Here is a 20,000-nt window from a genome sequence, read left to right as displayed (position 1 = left end):
GAGAGATTGTATAGCTAACGTTAGCTTATAAACTCTCTGGTTTAACATTGTTGTAATGGACAATATTTTACGTCATTATTTTGAGATTTCCATTACGACAATGAGCCCATACGTAGTTGGGTTATCAGACCTGCAAATAAGTGCACGTCGGAACTTCCCATAGCAAACTAGGACTGGCCCAACCATAGAGAATACAGGACTCCCTAGTCTGTGAGCCCAACCAACATTATTATTATCACTATAGAAAACTTCACGTTGGACTTATCAGCAATTTGTCATCTATCTTGGTACTACTGAATAACAGCGGTGACCCCCCCTGCAAGGCTCAGAATAATTAATTATCTCTCACTCTGTGTACAAACTCCATGGAATAAAAGACTGGACAACGGCGTTGGGGTCCTTGGTCAAGGCGGTGGCGGTACAACATGAAAATGGTCAGTCAATTCATACAGTGGTCGGTCAGTTCCGTATGTCTTTATGTAACAGTGATTTACAAATGTATCAGAAGTAATAATAATAAGAACGTCGACATGGCAGAGAGGTTCGTAAAGGGCCAGGTGGACGGTTGATAATAATAATAATAATTGATGAATCGACGAATGGGTTGACAGTTGTAACACTGTCGTACAAATGATAAAGCACTTTTTTTTTCGGCCCTTTGTTGGTGATATACCATTGACTTCATAATATACCGATTACGACAGCAACAAACTTAAAAAAACGACAAAAAAGAAACCAAAAAAAAGCAAAAACAAAACAAAAATTAAAAACAAAAAAAAAAAATAACAAGAACAACAAAAACAAAAACAGAACGAAAAAAACAACAAACCAAACCAAACAAAGAAACAAAAATAAATAAATAGATAAATAAAACCAAACAAAAAAACAAAACAGTTCATGATGATTATCGGTAATCAGAAGGTCTGAGGTTTGATCCCCGGTCGCGGTAGACTGATATTTTGAGATGTTTTTGTTTTTTTTCTTGTATTTCTATCTTGCTTTGTCTGGCACCTTTCATACACACTTGTTCAGATCTTTACCTTACACCGGTGCCTGCTCGCCAGTTTCTTAATTAGAAGTATATTATATCAGAAAGAAATCTGATGTTCTCTGAGAAGGGGAGGGAGAAGGGGGGGGGGGGACAACACATTTTAAACATTTTGACCAGAAAACTCGTCCTTCAAAATATCAATCGCTTAAAAATGACCCTCACTTGTCAAAAACTCAAACCTGGGACTTCAAAGAAGTCTTCAAGGAAATCTCAGGTTAGAGAGTCTTTGACAAGATGAGGGTCATTTTTAAGCGTTCGTTATTTTTAAGGACGAGATTTCTGACCACAATTTTTATAAATCTTTTCCCCCTTCATATTACAACAGACATTCATGACGCCAATTAAATGTTTGTATTGATAAAGCGTTGCCAAAAAACATTGTGTTTACTTTCCCAATCCGGTGGTAAAAAGTAATATTGACCGTAATCCATTCACATAAAGGTCAAGTAAGTCAATACCCTTCAAAGAGCGAAAGACAAGAGGATCGAAACCCATCACACCTATGATATCCTGTCGTACTCTGGAAAAAACACATATTTAAAAATTTGGCCAGAAAACTCGTCCTTCAAATATCGATCGATTTAAATGACTCTCGTCTTGGCAAAAACTCTCAAACCCGGGACTTCGCCGAAGTCCCGGGTTTGAGAGTTTTTGCCAAGAGCCGAAGTCCCGGGTTTGAGAGTTTTTGCCAAGACGAGAGTCATTTAAATCGATCGATATTTGAAGGACGAGTTTTCTGGCCAAATTTTTAAATATGTGTGTTTTTTTTTTTCCAGAGTACGGCAGCATGCTAGAGCCATGCTAAAAGCAAAGCGTCATTGCCGTGAGAATGTGAAATCTTTACACCAGTTACTTGTGGAGTTACTGATCTCCAATGATATACGATTCTTACACACTCTTGCTTTTTGGAATTCCGGACGTGTTCCCAACCGTTTGCACGAGTTTGCGAGTACGCGTTGGGAATAAAGTTCGAATTCCAAATAGCGAGAGTGTAAGAAATCATTTATTCTATACCCCTCAATCGATTCTGATTTCGTCATCTTTGAATAAAAGACATCTTCGGAAACATTTAGACGGCGAGATCTAAATAATGCTTCTTTTTTAAAAATCAATTTTTTTTTTTTGGGGGGGGGGGGGGGGTGAAATTTAACCCTAGAAAGAGGAGAGCTTTCTAGGATTTAACTAGACCGTCTATTTATAATCTGACATCACAAATTATTATAGTAAACATGATTTATTACATATTTAACACGGGTTTTTTGATTATTAATCCATGCCAATGTTATTTGTATCTAATTTTACTCATTTTATTAATAACCAGTTACTCTGAAAAGACACGTATTTAAACATTTGGCCATAAAACTCGTCCTTCAAATATCGATCGGTCTAAGTGATCCTCACCTTGGTAAAAACTCTCAAACCTGAGACTTTGTGAAGGGGGAGGGGGGGGGGTTAACAACAAAAGATAACAAAATAAAAAACCAACACAACCCCCCCCCCCCCCCCCCCCCCCCACAACACAAACAAATTATATAAAAAACAAAAATTAAGCCCACGAACTCATGCTGAATATAAAATACACCCATCCCCTCTCCCCCTAAATAATTTTTGCTTGGCCTTCTTGTGACCGCTGGGTCTGTTTTCTGCTTTGTTTGTTTTTTAATGGGTGTTGTGATTTTAACCTCATTCCTTTTGTGTCAAGTTTGTATCACAAACAGGTTCTAGGCTGTGACTGACCATTTAGGGGGTTTAAGAAAACACAGAAAATATTTGAAGTACATAATTGATGATTTATGTAAACCGAAGTTTCTCGGTGGTATGTAAAGTGAACTGACATCGGTCATCGTCCAATTTCTAAACAACGTGAAATGAAATAATAATATTGATAACAGTAATAATTGTGAAAAATATTTCAATTTTGTATCAATTTGTTGCTGCCGTTTTCCGCCAAAACACTTGTTGTTGTTTTTGTTGTTGTTTTAATTATTATTGCTTTGGTATTTAAAAAAAATGTTTGTTGTTGTTATTGTTGTTGATTTTATTGTTAGTGTAGTTTTGTTGGGGTTTTTTTTTTTGTTTGTTTTGTTTTGTTTTGTTTTTAATTTTTTTTTTGTTTTTTTTTTTTTGGGGGGGGGGGGGGGGGGGGGGGGGGGGGCGGCGGTATTTTTCATGTATGTTGTTATTATTGTTCTTTTATTTATTTATTTTGTTGTTTTGTTTTTTGTTGGTTTTTTTTTTTGTGTTATTCTTTTTTCTTTGTTTTCTTGTTTGGGTTTTTTTTCTTCAGATTTATCCATAAGTAATACTCACCCTTGTGAGACACTGGGTCACATTTTAATCAATCGATATGAAATAAGAGCTTTCTGACCATTTGAAAAAAAAAAGTGTTTAAACTAAGTACGGGGTCTTGGGAGCAAGGGGGGGGGGGGGGGGTAAGGGTTGGGTGAAGTGTGCCGTGTTTACTTTACGACGGGGCCGGTAACCTATGGTATGTTTGTTTTTATCAAGAAAGAATCGCAAGGCCGCCACCTCGTCGCTTTGGTCGTCCGTCCATCCGTCCGTCCCGTCCTGCCCCGTCCTGCCCGTCTTCGTCCCTGGGGCAGGCACGTCGCGGTCGGCCTTTGCTTTTGTGCGGCTGTCAGTTGGGCGATTAAAAGATTGGGTTTTGAAATGCATTAATTATGAAGGATAAAAGGATCCCGGGGACACCTTTTTCCACTGCGGGTTTACGACGGTATGTAACGGTGGACGGGCCGTGGAGACGTTGGTATGTTGTTGGTATCAGGAGATTTACAGATACATATAGTAGTAATATAGTAGTCTTGTTTATCGTTTATAGTGGCTCTAGTCGTTTGGTTATAACGACATCGGTGTATATCTACTTTTTCCTCTTCATTTTCCTTTTCCATCTCCCTTCTCCATCTCACCTCTTCATCTTCTTCCTCCTCCTTCTCCTACTCGCGTTTTCAGTCTTCTCCTCCTCCTCCTTTTCCATCACCCTCCCCCCTTCCCCTATATATATTTTTTCCGTTTTGAAAAAGGATGTTTCTAAATATTTCAATTTTAAAAACCATATAATATATATGCAAATCAATAAATTATTCCGTTATGATGTGCGTATAGAATCTCAACAAATGAATTTTAAAAAAACCACTTATATTACAACATTGTTCTGTCAAAATATTCTTGATTATAATATATTATTATGATCTTATAACCGAAGTACGATATTATAGTCGTATATCTATCTTATAATAAAGTCATTTTCAAAAGAAACGAGATAGTTTGCATTTGCTATTGTCTCACATAAGAGAAAACACATCGGTATATTATGGTGTAGACCTTAAAGATGTCGAATTTTATTTTCTCTATCTGTTGTTGTATCACACGCCTTTGTTGACACAAATGAGGAACAGATGCGAAAGGCTAAACATGTCTCTGTCACTGTTAGTTTATTTTGTAAAAGAGTATATTATATGATATTTATATTATTCACTAAGATAAGTCAAGAATGGTAAAATAATGAGTTTTGTAACACACTGCAATTTTAATTATGTTATTTATTTACTTTTAAAACGACATTCGGTTATAACGTCAACTCGCCATCTTTTCCCATCTTGCCGCTATATGTGGATTCAATTCACCGGCAACGTCACACGATCCATTCCTTCACCTTGTGGTGTACCGCTGTCAGCTCAATTATCATGTACGATATTATTAGTAGTGTTTTGATGGGTAAGCCCGTTACAATGGGAATGGTAAGGTACCCCACTGGTCACCCTTATCACGTGACATACGATATTCTAAGTAGCTGTTTTCTTTATAAATACCAGCGATATGTAAAACATATAGGAATTGTATTCATGTTTTATTCTTCTCTATCCCCCTTCAAAAATAATGTGGGTATTATTATTTTGTTTATGGATCTTGTATTGTGTCTCCGAGATTTTATATAGCGCAATAATTATATATTTTGCTCAAAGCGCTTTGCAAGGCGTCATCAGGCAACAGTAACTCTTCGGCTATGTTGTGGTCTTGTGGTATGACACTCGCTTTCGAATTGGAAGGCGCATAGTTGAGTCCTTGGAAAAGGCTCTTTACTCACATTCTCTCACCGTAGTCAGGTGTAGAATGAGTACCTGGCCGTTAATAGCGTTGGCTCCGTTGGAAAAAAAATGTAATAAAACAATGTAATAATCGCACAACAGGCGTCATATCTCGTTCTACATGTTACGTGTTGCTGTTGGTCAGAGACGCTTTATAAAGAGCTTAGAGTGCGTTTAGTGGATATTGCGCTCTATAAAATCTCAAGTTTTTTTGTTTTGTTTTTTAAAGAAACAATGTAACACCTTTACGACGCCCTTACAGTGTCATAGTACACAAGACCACAAAGTCGCACAATGTTACAGAACAGGGATGCCCTTTTTCCGGTTAAAAGCCGTCTCTCTCTCTCTCTCTCTCTCTCTCTCTCTCTCTCTCTCTCTCTCTCTCTCTCTCTCTCTCTCTCTCTCTCTCTCTCTGTCTGTCTGTCTGCGTATGTGTGTGTGTGTGTGTATTAGTTGTTTGTTTGTTGGGTTTTTTTTTTTTTTGTTTTTTTTTTTGTTTGCTTTTTATTTGGGGGTGGGGGGAGGGTTAATTATTAAGATGCAAATATTAGTTGTTTAAAGGTAATATAGGGAGAGTTAAAGGAAGCTAGATGCATTTTATGTATCCTTTTTTTTATGATTTCACATTCGATGAAGAGATGCTTTGCTCAAAATATTTTCAGTTTATAAAATTCCCTGCTAATAGTATCAGAAGCACTATTAAATCAATTGAGGACCTATAATACGATCACAAAATTCATATGGGAGAGGGAATTACTTAACCACTATTATTATAGACTGACTGCTAATGATTATTCTTCACCTGCTCTCTACACTTCACCTGGAATGACGATAGCACAAACACTTACCCCCCCCCCCCCCTCCTCCCCCACCCCACCCCACCCGCGCGCAAATACAACAAACACACAAACACAGCACCCCGAGTTCCTTCCCGGCAGGCCGATTCCAAAGCCAACTGGACTTCCTGTTTCCTGACCATCAAGGACGTGTGAATTAAGTGGAAAGTCCCGTCACCCCCCTCCCCCCCCCCTCCCCCTCCCCCACACACAATGCTTGAGCTTGAACTTTTATATAGTGCAGCATCCATTGTAATATCGCCTAACAGGCGTCATGCCTCGTTCTACATGTTACGTGTTGCTGTTGATCAGGGACCACTTGTAAAGCGCTTTTGAGCCCATTTAGTGTATATTGCGCTATATAAAAAAAGCTCAAAGCTCAAGCAGAACTTTTTAAAATTTTCAAACAACTAACACACTACCTCAGTTATCGAACCTCCAAGCCTATAACAACAAATGGTTCCCCAGAACCGTTATTTCTCTGGAGCCGGAGTTTATCTCGGTTTCTATGGCGTGAAAAGGGCAATAGCAATTGCTAGCAACCCTTTGGATAGGACGTTAGTCTATCTCAAAGTACTTTCCGCCAGACCAGATCTAACAACAGACCCATCTATCCAATCCCTGCTGGGTGGACAGAAGGGTTTGACTTCACTCGGGATCAAGGCAATACTAAGATTTATAAAGAGTTATTGATTGGAGTCGATCTCAGTCCCTTTGCGAGTGAAGCGTCTGCTCTACTGACTGAGCTTTTACGAGCATTTGGGAATTTATATAGCGCAATATCCACTAAATCATTTCCAACAGCAACACTTTACATGTTGACGCATGTTTGGCGATATTAATTTTTAAAAATTTCCGACAGAGACATGGCTGTTAATGGCCAGCTACTCATTTTACACCTGAGTACGGTGAGAGACTGTAAGTAAAGGGCCTTTTCCAAGGACTCAACGATGCGCTGCTCAGAACGGGAATCGAACTCTGGACCTTCCAATCCGAAAGCGAGTGTCATACCACAAGACCACATTGCCGCACAAAGAGACCTCCTTCGACGAAAGGTGCGATGATTTTAATTACTACATACGGCGTTACCTGAACTACCGTACTCTGGAAAAACACATATTAAAAAATTTGGCCAGAAAACTCGTCCTTCAAATATCGATCGATTTAAATGACTCTCATCTTGATAAAAATTCTCAAACCCGGGACTTCGGCGAAGTCCCGGGTTTGAGAGTTTTTTCCAGATGAGAGTCATCCAGAAAACTCGTCCTTCAAATATCGATCGATTTAAATGACTCTCATCTTGATAAAAATTCTCAAACCCGGGACTTCGGCGAAGTCCCGGGTTTGAGAGTTTTTTCCAGATGAGAGTCATTTAAATCGATCGATATTTGAAGGACGAGTTTTCTGGCCAAATTTTTTAATCTGTGTTTTTGGTAGTGTACGGTAGTTCAGCTGTCCACCTCGGGAATTCCAGGAGTCATAGACTGACTTCTCCGTGTCCAGTGATTATGATAGTAAAAGTAGTGTTTGATGTGGACACTGGTCAAGCCAAGCATTATGACAAGGACCGATCATTGATCACTGTGGACGCGGCGGCGTGCTTTGTCCTATCTGTTTGCTGATCAAACTTGGCGGTAAGTTAGAAGTAGAAGGCTGGCGGTATCGCAAACACACACACACACACATATACAAACACACACACACACACACACATACAAACACATACACATACACATACAAACACAAACACAACCAAGATCAAAGGAACACCGAGCGACACGAGCCGCCGCCGATATATTACATATAGATATACAATTTATCAACCCCCGCGTCGAGTCGTTTTCATCGGGCGGGCGGAAAAAATATGGCTTTAAAATAATAATTATCACTCATAAACTTAAATGTTTATATCACAAAAATTAAAGAAGCAAAAGGATATAATTAACTTGGGCATTTATATAACTCTCTCTCTCTCTCTCACTCTCTCTCTCTCTCACTCTCTCTCTCTCTATCTCTCTTTCTCTCTCTTTCTCTATCTTTCTCTCTCTCTCTCTTTCTCTCTCTCTCTTTCTCTCTCTCTCTCTTTCTCTCTCTTCTCTCTCTCTCTCTTCTCTCTCTCTCTCTCTCTCTCTCTCTCTCCTTCCCTCCCTCTATCCCTCACTCTCGCTGTCCACACCTCCGCCTACCCTTTCACTCCTAACCCCATATACCTTCTATTTCTTCCAACTCCGATGTGATCTTATTAAGTTCCAAACCAGACCAGAATTCCTCACACCTGGTTCCTGATATTATTATTACCGTCTAAATGACCGTCCAACAGCCGTCCAGTTCTGTCTATATTATCATCAATGCCCCATTGAACTCAAAGGTAAACACTCCACGCCGACGTACTTTTACCCTCACAAAACAACGTTGTTTTTTTTCATTTTGCCTGACCCGTCAGGTACTCATTTTACACCAGAGTGCGTTGAGACCTAGGACTTCATAATATATATAGATGTCACTGGTTGAGACGTTTGTGAGTAAAGAGCTTTTTAATGGCCGGCAATACAACAGCATATCTACATACAGTCTGTCTATAATCAATCGTCATTGCCCTATTGAACTCAAAGGTAAAATCTCCGTGCCTACGTTTTCTGACAAAGACAATACATCTGTTATCAATCAGGTACTCATTTTTCACCAGAGTGCGGTGAGATAATTTGAATTATTAGATTTCTAATGACAGGCAATACAGCAGCAGCAGTTTATCCTTTCCAAACTATCATCAATTCCCACTTGAACTCAAAGTTTCACTGACAAAACAACTTTATTAATTATTTTCCTCGACAAAGACAACGCTGTTACCGGCCAGATACCCATTTTATACCGAGTACGACGAGAGAATTGTAATATGAGTAAAGAGCCTTGAAATAAATGGTCTGCCGAAAGCACCAACATACCCAATGCCCCATTGAACTCAAAGGTAAACACTCTATGCTAACGCACCCATATACTTACAAAAACAACTTTTTAAAACATTTTTTTTAGCTGACAAAGACAAGGCTGTTGCCAGCCATTTTACACCTGAGTGCGGTGAGAGAATATGAGTAAAGAGCCTTTAAATCTGTTGCAGTAGCAGTAGTATTGTGTTGGTACGGTTCATCTGGCGGACAGATGTTGTGGGTGTTTTATTTGGACGATATTATCAACATGATAAGCACGTTTTTCTAGACGATTTTGTGTTTTTGTTTTTTTTAAAGGTGTTTTTGTCATTGACCTACGAAAGTGGTCTGTGTATTGAACTCCAAGGTAAATACTGCCGGCGTTTGGCTGTCAAAGAATCTGTCGGACAGATGTTGTATTTTACCTAAACGAATAGCATTAATATGAAGTTAAAAGAAAATTTCTGGCAAATTTTCTCGCCAATTATTTTTTAGGGTTTTTTTTGTATGGTTTGGGTTTTTTCCTTTCAAATATAGATATGCGTTTTTGTCATTGTACTACGAAGGTGGGCTGTATTGAACTCCAAGGTAAATACGATTCCAGCGTTTGGCTGTCAAAGAATCTGTGGGATATATGTTGTATTTTACCTAAAAGATTAATACCAATATGAAGTTTTAAAAATTTCTGGCAAGTTTTCTAGGTAATTTTGTGTTTTGTTTTGTTTATGTTTTTTTTTTTTTTTTTTTTTTTTTTTGGGGGGGGGGGGGGGGGGGGTTATTTCAAAATAAGGTGATTTTGTCATTGAAGCGCGAAGGTGGACTCCAAAGTAAACACAGTGCCGCCGTTTGCCTGTCAAAGAATCTGTCGGATAGATTTTGTATTTTACCTTAACGAATAGCATCAATATGAAGTTTTTTTTTTAATCATCTCTGGCAAGTTTTCTAGCCAATTTTTGTGTTTTGTTTTGTTTTGTTTGTTCTTTCCAAAATACATGTTTTTGTCACTGTAGCACAAAGGTGGGCTGTATTGAACTCCAAGGTAAATACAGTGCCGGCGTTTGGCTGTCAAAGAATCTGTCGGACAGATGTTGTATTTTACCTAAACGAATAGCATCAATATGAGTTTTTAAAAAAAAACGTCTCTGGCAAGTTTTCTAGCCAATTTTTTGTTTTGGTTTGTATTTGTTTTTTGTTTTTCTTTTCAAAAAGGTGATTTAGTCATTGTGATATGAAGGTGGGCTCCAAGGTAAACAAGTGCCGGCGTTTGGCTGTCAAAGATTCTGTCTGATAGATGTTGTATTTTACCTAAACGAATAACACCAATATGAATGAGGTTTAAAAAATCTCTGGGAAGTTTTTTAGCCAATTTTGTGTTTTGGTTTGGGATTTGTTTTTCTCTCTCATAAAACGATGTTTTTGTCATTGTAGTAAGAAGGTGGGCTGTATTGAAGTCCAATGTAAACATAGTAACGGTGTGTGGCTGTCAAAGAATTTTCGGATATATGTTGTATTTTACCTAAACGAATAGCACCAAAATGAAATTTAAAAAAAATCTCTTTCAAGTTTCCTAGCCAATTATTTTTTATTTTTAATATTTTTTATTGTTTTTTTTTATTTTGTTGTTTTTGTGTGGTTTTTTTTTTTCCTTTCAAAATATGTGTTTTTTGTCATTGTAGTACGAAGGTGGGCTGTATTGAAGTCCAATGTAAACACAGTGCCGGTGTGTGGCTGTCAAAGACTGGGGCATGGTCGGGTCATTATAAAGCGTTAAAGGTGGTACGACTCTGTTATTGCTGTCTGGATGGATAAGATCGATGACGGGTGATTAGATTGATTGGTTGGTTACTTCTTGGAGATAGATAGATGATAGAAATGTGCGTTAGCCTGGTTTTTGTTTTTTTTTAAACTCCAGCCTAACAACACCCGATTGAAATACCTGTGTTTGTTGGTATTATTATTATTATTATTATTATTATTATTATTATTATTATTATTATTATTATTTATTATTATATATTATTATTTTTTATTATTATTATTATTATTATTATTAATTATTATTATTATTTATAATAATAATAAGAATAATAACAATAATAATAATTATAAATAATATAATAATAAAATAATAATAATAATAATAATAATAATAATAATAATAATAATAATAATGATAATAATAATAATAACAATAATAATAACAATAATAATAATAATAATAATAATAATAATAATAATAATAATAATAATAATAATAATAATAATAATAATATAATAATAATAATAACAATAATAATAACATAATAATAATAATAATAATAATAATAATAATAATAATAATAATAATAATAATAATAATAATAAATAAAATAATAAAATAATAATTAATAATAATAATAATAATAATAAAATAATAAATAATAATAATAATAATAATAATAATAATAATAACATAATAATAATAACAATAATAATAATATAATAATAATAATAATAATAATAATATAAAATAATAATAATAAAATAATAATAATAATAATAATAATAATAATAATAATAAATAATAATATAATAATAAATAATAATAATAATATAATAATAATAATAATAATAATAATAATAATAATAATAATAATAATAATAATATAATAATAATAATAATAATAATAATAATAATAATAATAATAATAATAATAATAATAATAATAATAATATAATAATAATAATAATAATAATATAATAATAATTAATAATAAAATAATAATAATAATAATAATACAATATATAATAAATAATAATAATAATAATAACAATAATAAATAAACAATAATAATAAAATAATACAATAATAATAAATAATAATAACATAATAATAACAATAATAATAATAATATAATAACAATAATAATAATAAATAATAATAAAATAATAATAATAATAATAATAAATAATAATAATAATAATAATAATAATAATATAATAATAATAATAAAATAATAATAAAAATAATATAATAATAATAACAATAATATAAAATAATAATAATAATAAATAATAATAATAATAATAATAAAATAATAATAATAATAATAATAATAATAATAATAATAATAATAATAATAATAGCTGAGTCCTTGTAAAAGGCTATCTGGGTCTGTTAGATCTGGCGGAAAGTACTTTACGATAGGCTAGCGTCATATCCAAAGGTTAGCTAGCAAGCAATTGCTATTGTCCGTTTCACTCTATGGAAACCGGGATAAATTCCGGCTCCATGGGCCTTATAGCTCAAAAGGACATTTTATTTCCATCCCGACATAATACCGTTTTGCGGCAGTAAGTCACATTTAAGAGATAGCTCATTACGTCCTATTATTACGATTACCGTCGTAGAGGTTCTGTCATGTCGTATATTGTGATTTGCTCCCGTCAAGAGGAGGAATTTCTTATGCAGACAAATTAGCACAAGATTAAAAGTTACCCAATCTCAGATCATGTTTGACTGTACTCTGTCTACCTCCGCGAAGCAGCCCTGGTTATATCCACACTTATTCATGCCGTAATCCGGAAAAACCCATATTTAAAAATTTGGCCAGAAAACTCGTCCTTCAAATATCGATCGATTTAAATGACTCTCGTCTTAGCAAAAACTTTCAAACCTGGGACTTCGGCGAAGTCCCAGGTTTGAAAGTTTTTGCTAAGACGAGAGTCATTTAAATCGATCGATATTTGAAGGACGAGTAGGCGAAGTCCCAGGTTTGAAAGTTTTTGCTAAGACGAGAGTCATTTAAATCGATCGATATTTGAAGGACGAGTTTTCTGGCCAAATTTTTAAATATGGGTTTTTTTCCAGAGTACGGCGGTATTATCCACACTCTTCATTGTGTTTTCGTTTGAAGGAGATAGAAAGGGTAGAGTCGTTAATTTACACAGTGTTTGGGGTAAATTGAAAATCAAGACTAGGGGAAATAATAATATCCATCACGTCTAATTGCTACAAAATACACGGAAGTTTCAATAACTCCTAACTTTGAAGTCGACTTATTTTTCCTTTCTCTTTCTTATTTAGTTTCCTTTTCTGGAGCCTTATTTTTTTGAGGGAGGAGGAAGGTGGGGGGGGGGGGGGTATTTTCTAAATTTTTTTCTTCGGTGGGGTGAGTGGGGGGCGAGAGGGAGGGGTGTCTTTCTTTACGATCCTCTTACGCCCGTGACTACCAATCAAAGCAAACAAATGAATCTGTTAGTTGTTTTGTTGGGTCATCTAAATCGATCGATATTTGAAGGACAAGTTTTCTGGCCAAATTTATAAATATGTGTTTTTTCAAAAGTACGGCAATATTGAGTTTCACTGTTTTCCGACAGTAGCAATTAATTGTGTAAATATATCTGTGGAGTACTTCTCTTGAAGTCCCAGGTTTGAGAGATTTTGACAAGATGAGGGTCATTTTAATCGATCAATCTTATTTATTTGAAGGACGGGTTTTCTGGTCAAAATTTTAAATACGCATTTACTTCGGAGTACAGTAAAGAGGTAGATGGACATTCTTTCAGTCACTCAAAAAGGCGATGGACCAGCGATATGTTGTATGCTGTTCCAGGAATGGACACATGACATCCCGTCACATCGTATTATTATCATCATCGGGTGACACCAAAGTTTAGAAAAACACAGGATTTTTAGTATCAGATTCACATATTTATATTTATTGGACGGTTTACAGTATTTTATAGATCTACAGCCCTTCACTGTCCAAATCATTTTTGTCACAAAATTTTTACTCTTTAATAATATTGATAAGTTAAGATGTCACAAGTACTCCTCAAAATTAAACTAATTATTAAACTTAGACTGTTTTAGAATGTCCATAACCTCTCAGGTTTGAAACTTTTGGACAATTTCGCAGTTATCTGAATCTAAATTGGCCAAAGTTTGTTTGTTTTTTTGTTTGTTTTTTTTTATAATTGTTCTTTTGTCATGGTATAGTTATAATATTTGGTTGCCAGATGGGCGTTATAACGAGGGGACAATAATTATGGGTTATAATATGAATGATGGCATTTTTTATGACTTATACCAGACATGGTTGAATACTGTTTGATACATCGTGACTTCAAATTTATCTGCTGTATGATTATAATCAGTAGCTACATATTCTGGCGTTTTCTGAAAAATACACGCATTTAGAATTTTGGCAGGAAAAATTGTCCTTTAACTATCGATTGATTAAAATGAATGACCTTCATCTTGTCAAAAACTCTCAAACCTGGGACTTCTCGGAAATATTCAAGGAAGTTTCAGATTTGAGCGTCTTTGAAAAGATGAGTCATTTTAATCCATCGACAAGTGAAGGACGAATTTTATGGTCAAATTTTTCAATACTTTTTTTTTTTTTATTGGGGGGGGGGGGGGGGGATGTACATTAGTTATTCTGCGATGCTTAGGTATCTTCTGCATGCGATAAGATTTTTTTTTTTTTTTTTTTTTTTTTTTTTTTTTTTGCGTTCTCTTAAAGTGTCAGCGATTTGATAGGCGCTATTATTCATTTGTACCCAGAAAAGATGAACCCATGGCATGAGGAGAGGGTCAGGTTACTTTGGGGGGATGGGGCAGACAGAGGGAGACACACACACACACACACACACACACAGATATATATATATATATATATATATATATATATATATATATATATATATATATATATATATATATATATATATATATATATCAGGGATCGTGTATTGGGGAGGGGAGGGGGTGTTTTGTTTTCTCTTCTTTAAAAAAAAAATGTTTTGCATGCATGTCATCTGTATCTCTAGTATTGACAAAACTGTATAAGAAGGTAATTTTTACGTTTGCTGGTAAAGCAAAATAAATTGCCTATAAAATTAAAATACAGAAAAAAAAGAAGTTCCATTTTCCTTCCTTCCTTTTCCCAATTCTCTTTCTGACTTTCTTCCGTGCTATATTTCTTTCTTCAATTCTATTATTCTGTTTACTTTCATTATTTTTTTCCCTCTTTTCTTCTTCTACCTACTCCTTATGGGGCTTTGTTTTGTTTTGAACTTTCGAAATAATAAAACAAGTTATCAAAATAATCAGAGGCTGTTTCATTTTCATCGTGCTGAAGAATATAAAATATTTGCCTGACGGATTTTGAAATGTATTTTATTTATTGAAATGACCCTGTCCAATATTGTTTATTTTTATTTTTATTTCACCCAGAATCTATGTGGAGTTACTGTCTCTGGGGTCATCTAAACGTCCTTGACCTTCGACATGACCGAGCGTGAGCGTAGTGTAAGACATACTCTGCCTATCTCGTCATGTCATCTCTCTCTCCTCTCTCTCTCTGTCTCTCTCTCTCTCTCTCTCTTCTCTTCTCTCTCTCTCTCTCTCTTTCTTTCTTCTTTCTCTCTTCTCTCTCTTCTCCTTCTTTCTCTCTCTCTCTCTCTTCATCTCTCTTCTCTCTCTCTTTGTCTATCCCTCAATCTCTCTCTGATACGAAGCAGTACAATACCCTAGACACTAGGCCACAAGGGTTATAGATGTATGCGCTGCTAAACTCACAACATTGCCATCCTGAAGTATACGGACCAACACACAAAACCATATGTTACCCATAGCGTTATATCTGGTTAATCACATTTAGTGAGAAAACGGTAAAAAGCAATAACAAAGACCGAGTGACTCAGCCCATTCTATAACCTTTATTTATTTAAAGAATAAATGTAATTTAGAATATGCGCTTGGCTAAGACGCTCATAATATTGCCATCCGGAAGTATAACGGACCAACACACAAAACTGTGTGTATCCATGAACGTTTATAGTTTATAGTTAAAACAGTTCAGTGAGCATTACTCATAAATGCGGATGGCAAAAAACAATAACAAAGACCTGAGTGACGTCATCTTTGAACTATCCATAGTTTTGATGTGCATTGGAATGGATGAGACCGGCTTTTACTTACTAATATTGAAACATTGACGATATTAGTGACAGTCATCAGACTTTATATTATGGGCGAAGCAGGACTTCAAAGGCTGGTCGTTGGTAATCGTGAGGATGGTAATTTGATGATCGATACCGTATATCGATTTATTTTAAAATCAAAGAGGTTTCTGTTATTGCGGATCGATAAAGGATCCTGGGTTGATTTTTCATCAGTTAGTTGACTTGAAGTAAATATATATATATATAGAAAACCCTCCGTTTCGAAACGGTATTATTATTATTGTATTATAGGGATGGTTAAGATGACGAAACTTAAAATTCTGTACATTGAAGAAAAAAAAACAAACTGAGACTTTGATCACGTTATAGCATGGAGGAAATAAACAATGCGATACACGGGTAGACTGGTTTTAAGTAAAGTTTTTATATTTTTAATTGGATTTTTTTTGGTTTATTTTTCTTTGTTGTTTTTGTTTGTTTGTTTGTTTTTTTTTTTGTTTTTTTTTTTTGGTTTTTTGTTGTTGGGTGTTTTGGGTTTTTATTTGTTTTTTGTTGCTTTTGTTGTTGTTGGCTGAAGAAGGGTTTTGAGCCCGAAACGTTCCGTATTTGGTTATTTTGTTCTATTTTGTCGAAGCTGTTATATATTAGTTTTCATTTATTACTTTTTTACAACCCAATGCCGTATTACCCGTTCGAGACGGCAGTAGGTCACAACCATCGTATCCCATCTTTATGACTGAAAGAAATGGTGTGAAAAAAATTTATGAGTTGATAATATCGATGTCGTTACTTTGATGATGTCAGTGAGTCATTGAAGAAATCGATCAGGTATTGGAAATGATTGGGGACGCCGTTGATGATTCACGCTTTATTTATTGACTTTGTCATGACGGTACGCAATGGTTTTCTATTCTATCAAGAAAACGATTGCAGCAGATCAGATCAGGTCGCAGATCAGAAGACATTGCATCTATCCATTTCCGAACGACCCAGGTTCGTGTCCCGCTATCAGTACCTCATTGCTCCCTGCCTCGCTGCATTGGTACTTCTGAATGCATGTGTGTTTTCGAGGTTTTTGGTTTGTTTCTTCTTTGTTTTGTTTTGTGTTTTTCTTTTTTTTTTTTTTTGTTTTTTTTTTTTTTTTTTTTTTTTGTTTGTATTTATGTTTTTTTTTGTTTTGTTTTTTTTTTTTGTTTTTTTTTTTTTATTGTTTGTTGATTTTTTTCATTAAAAAATTTTTAAACTAAGGCCGATAAAGTTAGATCTCTCTATTTTATGTGCTATTCTTATACTAGATATATAAACATAAATAGAATATAGATCGGGCATGCAAGCAAGGAAACAAGAAAGCTACCATAACAACAATAGCGACGACGACAACAACAACAACAACACCAACAACGACAACAACAGTAGTACCAGCAGCAGCGAAAACACCTAACCAAGTAATATCGAATGAACAAAGTTAAAACAAACACCCCCCCCCCCCCCAAAAAAAAAAAAAGCCCCAACAAAATAAAAAAAATTACTTTGCCATTTAATTTTATTTTATTTCTTTGCTCATTCAACTGCATTTTACAGAATGTCCACGACATACCAAAGGTAAAAGAACAACAACAACAACAACAACAACAACAACAACAACAACAACAACAACAACAACAACAACCAAAAAAAAAAACAACAAAGAAACAAAAAGTAAAAATATGGAAAGTGTCTTTAAAACCTTTTCTTATAAAAACAGCTGAAGTACTTAAAGCGTGTTTTCATCGCCTTTCACGAGACAAACACACCACAATAATAATAAATGGAATATTGGTTTAATGCAAACCCCTTGTTTGAATACCAAAACCAACACCTTTATTGCAGGTTATTATTCTTCTTCATTTCCAAAGCGCTTTGTCACCGAACTCCTTTAGAAGCACAACCCATCCCCAAATTGCACTTGCTTTTACCCCGTGGAATTCATCAATTCAACAAACCCCCACAATTTAAAACTTTTCAATAAACAATTTTCAAAGGGAGATCAATCTTCTTTCAAAGGGAGATCACTCTACCTGTAGAAATCGTGGAAGATGCCGGTTAGAAAACGGCATGGACAATGGGTACTCGAGACCCGTTGGGAAATTGCTTCCGTGACCGTTCTGTCTGGAGTGGTTCTTCTTTCAATCCGACGTGATGCGGTGGTGCGGGCTTGAAAACCCCCGAGGTTAAACGGGCGTTTAGCGGAATGGAACACATTTACTATGACCGTACTTTGGGGGGAAAAAAAAGCAACCCATATTTAAAAATTTGGCCAGAAAACTCGTCCTTCAACTATCGATCGATTTAAATAACCCTCATCTTGACAAAAACTCTCAAAGCTGGGACTTTAAGTAAGACTTCACGAAGTCCCAGGTTTGAGAGTTTTTGCCATGATGGGGGTCATTTAAATCGATCGATATTTGAAGGACGAGTTTTCTGGCCAAATTTTTAAATATGGGTTTGTTTGTTTTTCCAGAGTACAGCAGCAGTACTTGGGTCGGTTTTTTCAGATCAGAGATGGTGGAAGGAAGCATGATGTGGTTTGGGAAGTTTAATGGGTTTTCTACTGCTACGGGTTCCTTTAGAAAAAGGAGATACGGTGATTGTGGCTTCTTGAGCTTTGTGGTGGAGGCAAAGGACAGGAAGTCATTGCGATGGTGGTTTTTGTGATTATGATGATGATAAAGCTGTGAAAATGATTAATATGTTGTGATTGTAAGCGATAATCTTTTGCGTATAAAAATAAAATATTCACACCAAGAATAGATATCGCATTTATAAAGCGCGTTACCGCGAATTTTACTGACGCTTTATTACAATTTTATAAATGTTAATTCGTTTATACTACATTCACTATATTGTAGTGTATTTGGGTATTTCGATTTCTAACAATCCGATTGTGATGCCTCAGAACGTCTCTAATGCTTTGTGTTATTTTTTTTTTCCAAATTAAAAGTCCTTTTTAAAAAAAGGAGAATTAGGGACTAAGACATATTCTCAAGGTTTGTATGACATTCGGTGATTGGGAAAGTTCCGTTTGGGCTGTCTCAATGTTAGAGTTAGAGGCAACAAAATGATTTTAGAGGAGATTTCAGAACTCAGAAGCCTCTTCCTTCCACCAAATAAAAAAAATCAGCCGATTACTACTAATATTATGAATTTAATAGAAAACCGGAAATGCCACAGATAATCGGAGGAAGCAGAAGCAGCAGCAGGTGTCAAAAAGAGGGTCGAGATGACCCTTCCTTTCTCACTCGGAACACCCACTGATGCACTCCGGACAAATTTGATGTCTGGATGAGATTCAACAAGCAAATCTGCCCTGCTCTGACAAAGAAAAGCTTTTTTTAAAAAGAAAATTTGGCCGGAAAACTTTAACTTCAATTAAAATGACTCTCAACTTGTCAAAAATTATTAAACCCGAGGCTTCATAGAATCTTCTATGAAGCCTTGGGTTTAATCATTTTTGTCAATTTGAGAGTAATTTAATTCGATCGATATTTCAAGTTAATGTTTTCTGGCCAAAATGAAAAAAAAAAGAAAATAAAATAGCATGTTTTAGTTTGAGTTTGGCATTTGGCAGAGCTCTTGAGTGCAGAGACAGCCCACCCTTCAGAAGATGGACGATGGGTACTCGAGTATCCGTGAGTATCGGCCCGGGATAGAAATTATTATGATATTTCTATTATGGCCTCTTGCTTTGGGAACTCGATGGTGAAGAGTTTTGTTAGAAAAAAATCATTGGAGACCGGGTATAATTAATTCTTTTTCTAGAAGCATTTATGGGAGTTAATAGGCATATTCGTGGAAGAATTTGTCAACAAGTGGAGAGGGGGTAGAGGGCGGGGGAAGGGTGGGGGGACGGGGGGGGGGCGAAGGATAAGTTCAATCGCCATCGTTATCATTGATAATCATTTGATTAGTCTGGAAGTGTTTGGCTCTTTCATTGGCGCTCGGTAATCGTGGCATGGGCTAAAAGGGGGCTCTTGGGGACGATCATGATGAAAATAAAAATGTTTTACACTGATAGGGATACAACGACTCCTCCTCCTCCTCCTCCTCCTCCTCCTCCTCCTCCTCCTCCTCCTCCTCCTCCTTCTTCTTC

The 20,000-nt window shown here is 35.4% G+C and overlaps 1 protein-coding gene across 1 annotated transcript in view; it reads left to right on the top strand.

Annotated features, from left to right (window-relative positions):
- Positions 1-20,000, top strand: part of LOC144972428 (U3 small nucleolar RNA-associated protein 6 homolog) — a gene marked incomplete in the record, with an annotated part of 519,965 nt that overhangs the window by 362,689 nt on the left and 137,276 nt on the right. Inside the window, 1 exon segment of the mRNA XM_078913596.1 lies at positions 15,141-15,199. Within this exon segment, the coding sequence (XP_078769722.1) occupies positions 15,141-15,199 (59 nt within the window).

This window comes from Berghia stephanieae, chromosome 5 (genome assembly GCF_034508935.2).
Source record: "Berghia stephanieae isolate SIO BIC M18660-M18661 chromosome 5, UCSD_Bste_1.3, whole genome shotgun sequence".
NCBI lineage: Eukaryota > Metazoa > Mollusca > Gastropoda > Nudibranchia > Aeolidiidae > Berghia > Berghia stephanieae.
The sequence above is the reverse complement of the archived record's forward strand: the minus strand, read 5'-3'. Positions and strand labels throughout refer to the sequence as shown.